Genomic DNA, 11,712 nt, shown 5'->3' on the forward strand with positions numbered 1-11,712 from the left:
ACCAGAAAATGTTATACTAATTATATTCCCATTTTCCCACCTTCACTGCCCTTCATCAGGATCCAGAGGTGAGAGATATGTTAGGTTGCCTTCATTGTCATCTATAGTTAGTTTTCCAGCAGCATTCCCACATTTGTGGTGGTGGATAGTCTTTCTGATGTAGATTTTTTATTTTTTTATTTTTAGTGCTTTTATAATACTATGAGTTCATATCTACATTTTGTTATTGAGTTTAGTGCATGAGTGGCTTATACAAAAATCTTTTTGTATTGTCTAACTATGGTGATTGTACTGTATTAATGATAATTATTTTAACTCATAACTGCTGCTTTTACCTTTCCCAGCTATCACCTTTCTGACTTGTTATGATTAGAAATTTATTATTAATCAAGGTAATTGTGCCTCTTCCTATACTTAATGTCAGTAATTGTTCTAAAGTCATGTGTGTAAATCATTTTTTTTTTTTTTTTCAGTGTTTCCCCCAAGTCTCAACCCTCCTATTACACAAATATTTTTCTATTGTTCACTTAACCATATACAGTGGTCCCTCGGTTAACGAACACAATTCGTTCCAGAAGGTCGTTCGTTAACCGAAAATTTTGTTAACCGAATCCATTGTTTCAATGGGATATTGGATAATTGGTTCCAGCTCACCGAAAAATACATACAAAGTAAAAAAAATGCAGTAAAGTACACTTACTTTGAGGTGTGTATGTAGAAGGCTTCTGGTTGATGATGATGATGGGAATTAGAAGTGGGGGTGGAGGAGAAGGGAGAAGAGAAGGAAGTGGAGATGGAAGAGAAATCACCCCATGCTTGATGCTGTCATTTCACCAATAAAATTTTAAGTTCACTAGGTGTAATTCAAGATTATTTTCTTTAAATCAACACTGCACTGCACTATATATTGTCAATATGTTAAATAAATTTCAGAATGACCAATAATTTTATTGTAAAAAGGTAAAAATGCTCTGTGTTCAAGAGACCCACAAGCAAGATGTTTCCTCCACTGAACAGAGAGACAAACTGACGCCTTGGTGGGTGAGTGAAGTGGTTGATGGGTGCACCAAAAACTAGTTCCCTGAACTGCAATTATGTTAAATAAGTGTTAAAATGACTAATAATTTTAATATAAAACTTGGAAAAATATTGAATAACACAACCTTCTTGATATTTACTCCAATGGAAACGAATATAAGCCCTAGAACCGATTACTGTATTGGTGGACTAATCTTCCAGCTGGTGAGCAAGCCAAAACATGTTGACATGTTTTCGTATGAATATTGTTAACCGAATTGAAGATTCTTATGGAAGGTAATTCGTTAACCAAAATTTTGTTAACCGAGGGACCACTGTACAGTGGTCCCTTGGTTAACCGTACAGTGGTCCCTCGGTTAATGAACGGTACGATTAACGAAATTTCGGTTAACGAATTAGCTCCCATAAGGGTCTTCAATTCGGTTAACGAACAAAAGTTTGATTGACGAAATCCTAATGATAAACACGTTTTGTTGTGAGCATCAGCTGATTTGCTAGTCTGCCAATACAGTAATCTGTTCTATGTTTACATTCGTTTCCAGTGGAGTAAATATCAAGAAGGTTGTGCTCTTGAATACTTTTGCATTTTTGTATATCAAAATTATTGGTCATTCTAAAATTTAGCCATCCAAGCTCTGTCTACATGAAGTTTTTCAACTAATATTTTTGGCTTGATATATGTAACTTTATTCATTTATTGAAACTCATTTACATGCACACACTGTCCTAAGGGCAAAGCTGTACTGTACGTATAATCAAAATAATGTACAAAATGATTACTAAAATTTTTGTCTGGGTGTATAAACTATAGCATGTTTACATTCAAATTAATCACTATCTTATAAGAATTCCAGCAATGTAAATTATATTCTCCCCAGTCACTTCTATGGCATTTTATAAATAAAAAACTAAAACTCAATCTAAAGGACATAAATGAACAAATATATACTGTCAAACATGTCACTGTCACTTCCCCAGCCAGGGTTTGATGGTTATACAGTAGGCTTTAAGTCTGATCTTATATAATATCACAGACTAAAGTTAGAATATAATTTGCATTGCTGGAATCCTTGCAAGACAGTGAATAATTTTATTATAAACGTCATATATTTTGCATAAGATAAAAAAAAAATTTAGTACATTACTTTACTACATTTTAAACTGTATTTTTGGGTAGATTTACATAAATTTCTTCATTACTTTTATTCATTTACATGCACACACCATACTAAAAGAAATTAACAGAAATAAATGACCTAAGTGCAAACCTGTACTGTCTAGTGTAAATTATAGCTTGTTTATATTCAAATTAATCACTATAACAAGAATCCCAGCAATGTCAATTATATTCTCCCAGGTCATTTCAGTGGCATTTTATGAGAAAAGCTTAGTCACTCTTAAGGACTGATAAATAAACAAACATTAGACCTTCGGCGCCAACTGTCAAACATATCACCTCACCTCCCCATCTTCCCAGCCAGGATTTTAGGCTTACAGTTTTTATCTTATATAATATCACAGACTAAATTTAGGAGAATATAATTTGCATTGCTGGAATCCTTGCAAGACAGTGAATAATTTGACTATAAACGTCATATATTTTGCACAAGAGATAAAAATTAATCACCTGTATCACATTGCAATTGTGATTTAAGAGTTCTAGTGTGTATATATACGTATACAGTATATACTATAGTGATTTAGGGGAATTTTAGGAGTGTTTCTGACTTTATGCATTTTAGGCTATACTTTGTATGTAATTTACCCAATATTCCATTGAAATAATGGATTCGGTTAATGAACGACTCTGTGGAACGAATTGTGTTCATTAACCGAGGGTCCACTGTATTTCATCAATTCTAGAGCTTTTTATTTTTCATTTTCAATACCATTAAGACTCCTCCCTTACTTTTATTACCATTTGAAACAAATTTAGATGAGCAACAAATATTCCTCACCACAAGAATTTCCTGTGATAAATAACTCTTCTGATTCTTCATGTTACAGGGTGTCTACTGATATGGAAAACCTGGAAAAAGCAGGGTATTTTATTTGGGACTGGAAAAGCCAGGGAATTTTACAAATAAACCTGAAATTTTGTGTGACTTCAATTCAACTTCAAACTATTGTTATTTTGATAGCAATTGAACCATAAATTAATGATGTACTGTATAATAGCAAAGTAATTACACTTTTATGAAAAAATTTCAGTAAATAGTCCATTACAATAACAATTGTTTGTGTAACTATCATATTTCATGTTAGTGATCAAATAACCAAGTATTAGAGGTATACCTACTAATTCTGCTGTGAGTATTGTTAAGAGATGAATCGTTCTTATGATTAAGTGACTTTATTAAAGTGGATTATTTCACATATTAATTATGAGTCATATAGGCGTATCTGGAGTGCGATTGTTCTGTTTTTGCCGGATTTCCGACGTATGGAACGTCTAGGTCAACCCACATAAATCACACAAATCCGAGGAGAAAAATATGGAGGGGGGAGTGTCAAGGAATTTGCCAATGTTATTATTAGGCTTGGTGTGGGTCGCGAAAGGGTCTGAAATTTCTTGATTATCATCTTTAAATTTCTCAATAGTATATGCATATTATTGAAAACCTCTAATTTTGTTATTCTTTCGTAATAAATACCAAATTAATGTAGCTGGAATTTTTCAAATTTACACCTGGAAAAGCCAGGGATTTTTGTTTTGTCTGGCTAGTGGACACCCTGTGTTACTTCTATTCTTAAAATTGTTATGTGCCATTATGCTTGCTTTTGCTGGCCATATTCACACTGTAGTACTACATGTTGGTCTTTCACATGTTCTCAACCTCATCACTATCCTTGTATGCATTACTGAACTATTTTCTGTTTTGATTGCCTTCCTGTGACTTTGCCTTTCTGTGTGCAACCTTAATTTTCTGCATGTGTATGTTTACTGAGACAACTACTCTGCTATACACATATTCCTCTTTTGTGATACAAGTAAGTAGTGATTACTGCACTTGGCAGCCAAATTGCTATGTAGAATTTTTTAGAGGTATTTGAAGTGTTACAGTAAAATTATACAGGGTGATTCAGCAAAGGGTACATTAAATTGGAGGATGAAATCCTTGGATAATTCTAAATCACAATGTCTATGGTAAAATGTCAGATTCTGCATAGTTTCCATGTTACAATACATTTAAGATGTTATATTAATGAGAGTGAATTTGAAGTGACACCCCTGTAGGTTTTTGTAATAATTTATTCACATACCTCTACAGTGTGACCCCTCTTTGTTACAACCTAAAGGAAATGTTCAAAGTTGTGCCCTTTTGCCTCGATGCAGGCCTGTACACATCGTACCATTGATTGTCTGACACGTTCCTGATTGCCTGGACTATGTTTAATTTGCTCGCACCTGTCATGAACACGTGGGCATGTGCAAAATCTGACATTTTACCATCGAGTCATTGTGGTTTAGAATTATCCAAGGATTTCATCCTCCAATTTAATGTACTCTTTGCTGAATCACCCTGTATAATGCTGTATTTTAGGGTGCATGAAGTGTTTAGGGAGGAGCATGTGTGAGGTGACATGTTTCAAGGAAATTAAGGCTCGTGTAGATAGATGGCTAGATGCAAAGTAGGTTTCGCCAGTTTATAGGCTTATTTGTGTGATGTTCATATCTCCTGTATCTCTCTTGCTCTGATCCAAAATTAAATATTTTTGTTGATTGTGATCAATATTTTTGCCATATTTCATTTTATGCCATAGTAATGTGAGCTAACTGATGTTGAATTTAGGATTAGATGATTGTAAACTCACCTGTAGTTTTCAGAGTTGCATTAACTAGAATTGGTCAAGTAGTACAGTACTTAATATCATTATACAATGTTAAGAGACTGTTTTGTAATTTGTCTATTGAAAGTAAAGTATACTGTAATGTTCTTTATCCAAAGTGATGTACTTTTTACAAAATCTTTAAATTTAGCAAAAAAAATATATATACTGTATATATATATGTTTAGGTCATCAACTTTTATTTTGGGGGCAATGCATGTGCAGAGCCTGCTGGTTTAAACCTTTTTATTGAATTATGTATACCATCATTCATTACTCTCTGAATTCCTTTAAATTTGCTTAGGTGAGGGTACTGTTGTAGGGTAGATAAAAATTATAACGGCAGGATACAGTAATGGTTTTTGAGATATAATTATTGAAGAGATGCTTCAGTACAAGTGTACTCTATGTCATTATCTGTGTCTACATAAATTTAGCTTGACAATTATTAACATGTTTGCAATTGAGAGTTAAGTAGGGGTTCTTAGAATGATAAGTTTGAATCCACATACTGTACATGCTCTTTTTTTTTTTGCATTTAGACATACGGTGTAGATGAAGATGTGATCACAGAGGTTGCAGTGCATCAGGGGAAGTCTAGAGTAGCCGTGCGGCAAGCAGTATGCCGTTGGTCTTATGATTATCTCACGGCTACTTACTTCTTATTGGTCTCACAGAAGATGAAAGGAAAGTCACCAAGACTCATCCCTAAAGTAACACCTCTTGGGGAGATACCGGTATGTTATTGTGCTTGCAATTTATATCAATAGTTTCACAATTTTTTGTGTAATGAAGTACAATAATGGTATCCTCTAATTGAGTGTTTCCTTACTTTTGGTACAGCTATTGTACTGTTATTTAGGACAGATGAAGCCGAGTGATCTGGGAATTTTCCACAATGTTACATTGGGTCTGTCACTATTAATACAGTGGAACTATCACACTTAATAATGGAAACATTCTTTTTTGGTTTTTGACAGTTCTTCCCTCGCACATTTTATTAAATGCTTTCGACACCAATATTTACAGATGTACACTTACAAGCCACACAGACTGGTAGCCTCAAAATTCCTAACCGGCAATTTTGCTGGGTCCATCCCTTTCCCACCTCCTGAAATACACCAACCAGGTAATTAATCGGTGGTCAGCCAAGGTGTAAAGTCAGCGCTTACTCCAAAACTCAGTAGCACACACACACACACACACTGACACATTTTCTTTCATTCTGTTGAAAAAGATGTGTTTTGGATGGGTACTGTACAAATATCTTATCATTATTTACAGTCACAGAGAACTCCAGCACGATGTCTAATAGAACAATTAAATCAAGAAAAACATAACTCATCAAATCACACAGACTCAACATACAACAGCCTGGCCAACTCTCCTCGAGGACTACACACATCACTGGAGGGTGGACTCAATGATATAGATCTTCTCTCTATATGTAAAGCTACACCCACTGACCACATAGTCAACAAAGTAGTTGGTGAGATATTAACTTTGATGTATTTTGGCTGTGTATAATACTTTGTGCTCAAGTCTCATTTTAGAATTGAATTGGGTTGTTAAGCTAACTGCAAACATTAGTGACGATTTACCACTTTTTACATACTGGTACAGGTCGAATTTCCCCATGTAAGGAAAGCGACCCAGAGCTACTGATCACACCACTAATATCACCCAAAAAACGACGTCCACCATCTATCAGTGATGAGGAGAAGGAGAATTTTGCCCAACCTAGAATACCAACACCAGGGCATAAATCTCGCAAGAAAGCCACTCCGACCACACCCTGTAAGATATTGGTGGACTCCACTGGTTAAAAAAAATTTGCTTGCTGTTCTGTGATATGACTGATTAATGTTTTATAAGATGAGGCATTTGTGTTGATTTGTAGCATTTATTTATCATACTCCTGTGAAAGAAGAAAAGTTTTACCTCAAGTGGTTAACATTTTCTGTTTAAAACTAACATTGTTTATATTATTATTATCATCATCTTCACTGTTTAATATATCTACTGTATTTCCTTATTTTTACAACCTTGATGTTTCAATTACTGTATTACACTCTTTATTTCACACACGCATGTTAAATCAAATCACAGCTCTACTCATTTTTATACGCATATGCTTCAACAGGTCTGAGAAAGTCCTGCCAGTACCAGTTATATGTACAGTACTGTACTGTATTCCACTTATACTGTAGCTACTCTCAAAACTATATGATGACTATCATTACAATAAGTCATCTGTATATATCATGTGTACTTTCCTGGAAAATACGGCATCAGGCAGTATTTTAGCAAGACTAAACAATACAATACAGTATGCTGTACAGTGTGTACACAGATAAACCAGTGAGTTTGAAGATTTTGTTAAGTTGGAGTACATGAACAGTGATATGACATCCTTGGAATTTCTTTGCTTTTTTTTTTTTTTTTTTTATATACATGAACCTGAACATCTCAAGTTAGGTTGTTGAATTGTTATATATTTATCAAAGACAAACAATAATTATGTTAAGAAAATACAAATAATCGATGGTATCGGACAGCAACAAACCAGCAGATTGTAGCAGGCTATCAATGATGCCCTTATGTTCAGTAGTCGGTATAAATATATTTGGAATTGTCAGCCAATTATATTTTGGGATTTCCTAGGATTTAATCCCATAAACTTAGTATCAGCCATGCATGAGGCACCTGGTCCAGTTTTGATATGTAAAATAGGGTTTCACAATCTTTTTTTCCAATTTCTAATTCGATGTACAAAATTTGATAGGTCAATTCTACAATATACACTTAATAATGTTTTTGTTTTTTCTCCTCAGTACCTGGAAAGCTATCGCCATCCAGATCTGTAGACAGTGGATTAAATGAATTTTCAACACCGTTAAAATCTAGGTACGAATTGATTACTGTATACTGCACTGTACTACTATACAGGTACTCCCCGACTTAGGACGGGGTTAGGGATCAACATCCAGGTCGTAAGTCAGAAATGCTTAAATAACACATAGAAAATTGAAAATTTGGGTCTCTTTTTCTTCTCAACACCACAAAACACTCACTTTTAAGCTTGCCAGCCATTTTAAAGTGAATTACAGATGAAAATTTTGTCTGTGTACTCACTTTGGGACTAAAAAATACATAATTCGACCACATTTTGGTACGACTGAGGCAGGTCGTAAGTGCAGGTGGACGTAAGTCGGGGAGTACCTGTATTACTCAGCAACACTAACTACAACCCAATCTGTTTTCAGTGGAGCATTTATGATAATTTAAGTTAACCATGCATTACATTCTAAATGTAGGAATAATATACTGTACATCATATTGGTATTAATAGTTTTATATGAGTTCTGTAACAAGTTAGAAAATAAATTAAGTTATAGACTATGATACAAAATAAGTTGCAAGGGTGGAGGGGTTTATTTACTTATATTTTATTTTTCAGATATTTAATACCGAATAATGACGATTGGGGCTGGACACCGGACCGTACCCCACGATCTTCAAGAAAAGTTTTTGGCAGTATTGAAAAACGTTTAGACAAGATGAGAAATATGCTTACACCTCGCAGAAAACTGAATTCAGATTCTGGGCCATTGATTGTAGAAAGCAAGGTAGGTAAAGGGCTTGGAAAGTCAGATTATACTTTTCTAGCTTCATTGTTTAACTCTTTCAGTCCTCCCACATGCCTTCTCTATTCAGTAACACACGTGTTGATGTTTCCTGCTGTTTCAAACAATCGGGAGCAGCCATATAAATCACCCATGCTACAAAAACCATAGTGGAAAGAGGTTTGTTGGAATGTACATTTGGCAGCCTTGAGTAAAATTCGTGTCTGGTAAAGAAAAACTTATATTTGTGACAATGACAATATGGGGGGAAAACAGTTATGAAGGAAAGTTGTGATACTGTATAAAGGAATATGATGAGATGTATTAAACATCCTGCAATAGCCCACATCTAACAGTCCTTAGAGCAGTGATTTTCAACCTTTTTCATCTCACAGCGCAGTTAGCCAGGCACTAAAATGGTCGAGGCACACCATCAGTATTTGAGGATAGATATGATCGGCGGATCTACACTACAGAATTAAGGAGAGAATTTAAAACTGCCATATGAGCTTTTAATGAACACATTTGTTTATTTATTGCATCATTGAAAAAAGGGAGTTTAATGCGCTCCATAAAAGTACCAGTAATGTCAAAACGTATCCAAATGCTATTTAAACTCCCGCGGCACACCTACGGATGCTTTGCGGCACACTAATGTTCCGCGGCGCACCTACGGATGCTTCGCGGCACACCTACAGATGTTCCCTGGCAAACTAATGTTCCGCGGCACACCTACGGATGCTTCGCAGCACACTGGTTGAAAATCGCTGCCTTAGAGGTTAACCATCCCACAGATTGCCACTTTAAATTTAATGTAAAGTTTTATGTCGAGTCTTAGGTTCATTATTTATTCATATCTATTTATTCTCTGACTGAGAAAGTTGTTCATGTTTTGTTTCAGAACTTGTACAATGTAAGCACGACAGGAAGTAGAAATCCTGACCAGGTTCTGCATGACCTCCGGCGGGCACTCCAAAATAAGGGCATCCTCTGTAACCAGAAGGGGTAAGTACCTAAACTAAGCATCACTGGTTCCTCATGATGCCTACTTGTGTGTGATTAATAACAAATGAACACATTAGAAATAATTTTAAAAACTTAATTTCCCTCTTTATTAGAATCTGTGTCCAATGCTATAATAGAAGGAACCACGAGGATTTTATTTAAATCCATTCTAATAAAATCTATTACGTCACTGTATAATGTGTGTGGCTCCATCATTTCTGCAGTCTCTCTCTGCCATAATTATACTCTTTTGCCCTCCTCGAAACAAGTGTGAAGGTGAGTGAATTAAAGTATTCTCATACATCTTACTATTTCTGCCTTCAGGTATACATTGCGTGGCAAGGTCCGTGATGACGTAGGAGGTGCTAAACTAAGCTTTGAGTTGGAGGTGTGTCGCGTGCCACGGCTTGATGTTGTGGGCATCAGGCGTAAGAGACTGAAGGGGGATGCTTGGATCTACAAACGAGTGTGTGAGGAGATCCTTCGCCTTGCTCAGAGCTCTTCATCAAACAACACACCTACCTCCTCCACCACCAACACACCTGTGAATGTTTCAACTGGTGCTGAACAAACAAATGTGTCAGTATAATGTATATGGTGTTATAAATACACTTAATTTGGGGATAATCATGTACAGTTTTAATATCAGGAGTGGGAAGTAATATATTTTTTAGAAATCTACATTAAAATGTAATATGAATTATTGACTGCTAATCTATTTTTGTCTTGTCTCATTAATTGGGGCACTCGTAGTTTCTTCGATTTTTTTACTTAACCCCTTTACTATGGAGATGTCACCTTTAATGTTTTATTTGGTTAATACCAGACATTTGTATTCAGCTTAGAGAAACTCGCCACTCGCAAAGGGTATAAAGTGTCTCCACTACTGGGATGCCACTTTTAATATCGATTTGGCAAACGCCAGATGATTTTATTCAGCAGAAAGACCCCTGTAAACAAGTTAATAAATTATCTTAACTAACCTCTTCTTTATGGAAATGACACTTTTTTTATATTTTATTTAGAACAAAATTGTAATGCTTGACAAAAATGTGACATGATACAAAAATACATAAAAATGGAATATTAAAACCACATTAACTTTCATTAGGTTTACAGCCAATCATTTCTCTCTAAATGATGTTGTGTATGTGAAAACCATCAGTTCTTGGTAATGTTTTTTTGTTTTGTTTTTTATTATTATTATTATTATTGAAATGTACCATTGGGTAGTAAATTGGCTGTAAACACTACTTGTGGTGATACCCTAACCTTGCCAAAATTTAAAGACACCAGTAGGGTATTACTTTATAGCTAACTAGAAATAAATACTGGAATGATTTTCCCTGCTGCCTTAACCCTGCTAGAAGTCATGTGGTGGTTAAAGTAATGAAAGTTTTTATGCATTGGCATCAATGTCAAGTTAGTCTTATGGCCGGGCAGGGTAAGGGAAAGGATATTCCTGTATTTGTTATCCAAATTTTGTGAAATATAATACTTCTCAGGAAGTTAAAAGTCACTTCAAGATTAGATCTGGAAGGTTTAATTATTTGAGGGTATTTTTGCAGGGTTGTTTGATTTAAATAAAGTATTTAAATCACAGTTTGTTTTTTGTATGTTGAATTAAACAATTCCTTTTATACTGTATTGTAATAAATGAATCAGCTAGACAGTATTTTATGCCTTTATCACAGTAGCCTACACAAATAAACAACAAACCTCCACATTTATCACAACAGAAATTACAATACCCCTGTATAAGTTTTTTAACAAACATCCAACACAAGTTTAAGATAAGTAACATCACTTTGCTAACCTTACATATTTTATTGTAGTACAGTACTATACCTCTACTTCAAACACATAGGGGTTGTAGTTAAGCTCTAGGCTTCTTCATTGTTGCAAATATAAAAACAAAGCAAAACCAGTTAATTCACAACACTTTGGGATACAACATGACATTTAATATTTATAAAATTGAAATTCTAACACCTTAAAAAGAAAGACAAGTTTTGCTGCTTTTTCTGTACCAAGATAGTTCCCCCCCTTTTTTGTAGTTTAACAAATTTATTGACAAAGCTTGGAGTATAGTTTGCCCAATCTGAGTAATTCAGTTAGGTCTTGACACTGAGGGTGGTATCACTTCTCACTGCCACAGAGGTTCATACACAAAGAAATAGGATCATATTCATCAACAAATTTCCCCAATTTT

General features: G+C 34.8%; 1 protein-coding gene across 5 annotated transcripts in view; it reads left to right on the top strand.

Annotated features, from left to right (window-relative positions):
* The window catches only part of LOC121879138 (maternal embryonic leucine zipper kinase-like), a 33,137-nt gene extending 22,035 nt beyond the window's left edge, over positions 1-11,102 (top strand). For 3 of the 5 annotated variants that reach the window (XM_042385735.1, XM_042385736.1, XM_042385738.1), the window contains exons 8-15: positions 60-68; positions 5,412-5,606; positions 6,154-6,358; positions 6,493-6,666; positions 7,704-7,776; positions 8,330-8,498; positions 9,397-9,500; positions 9,825-11,102. In XM_042385735.1, the coding sequence (XP_042241669.1) occupies positions 60-68; positions 5,412-5,606; positions 6,154-6,358; positions 6,493-6,666; positions 7,704-7,776; positions 8,330-8,498; positions 9,397-9,500; positions 9,825-10,089 (1,194 nt within the window). In that variant the 3' untranslated portion in view covers positions 10,090-11,102. The remainder of the gene's footprint in view (positions 1-59; positions 69-5,411; positions 5,607-6,153; positions 6,359-6,492; positions 6,667-7,703; positions 7,777-8,329; positions 8,499-9,396; positions 9,501-9,824) is intronic. The other 2 variants (XM_042385740.1, XM_042385739.1) reach the window with 2 other exon arrangements.
* The last annotated feature ends 610 nt before the right edge of the window (positions 11,103-11,712 follow it).

The sequence above is a fragment of the Homarus americanus genome, unplaced genomic scaffold (genome assembly GCF_018991925.1).
Source record: "Homarus americanus isolate GMGI-L3 unplaced genomic scaffold, GMGI_Hamer_2.0 scaffold4060, whole genome shotgun sequence".
NCBI classification, from domain to species: domain Eukaryota; kingdom Metazoa; phylum Arthropoda; class Malacostraca; order Decapoda; family Nephropidae; genus Homarus; species Homarus americanus.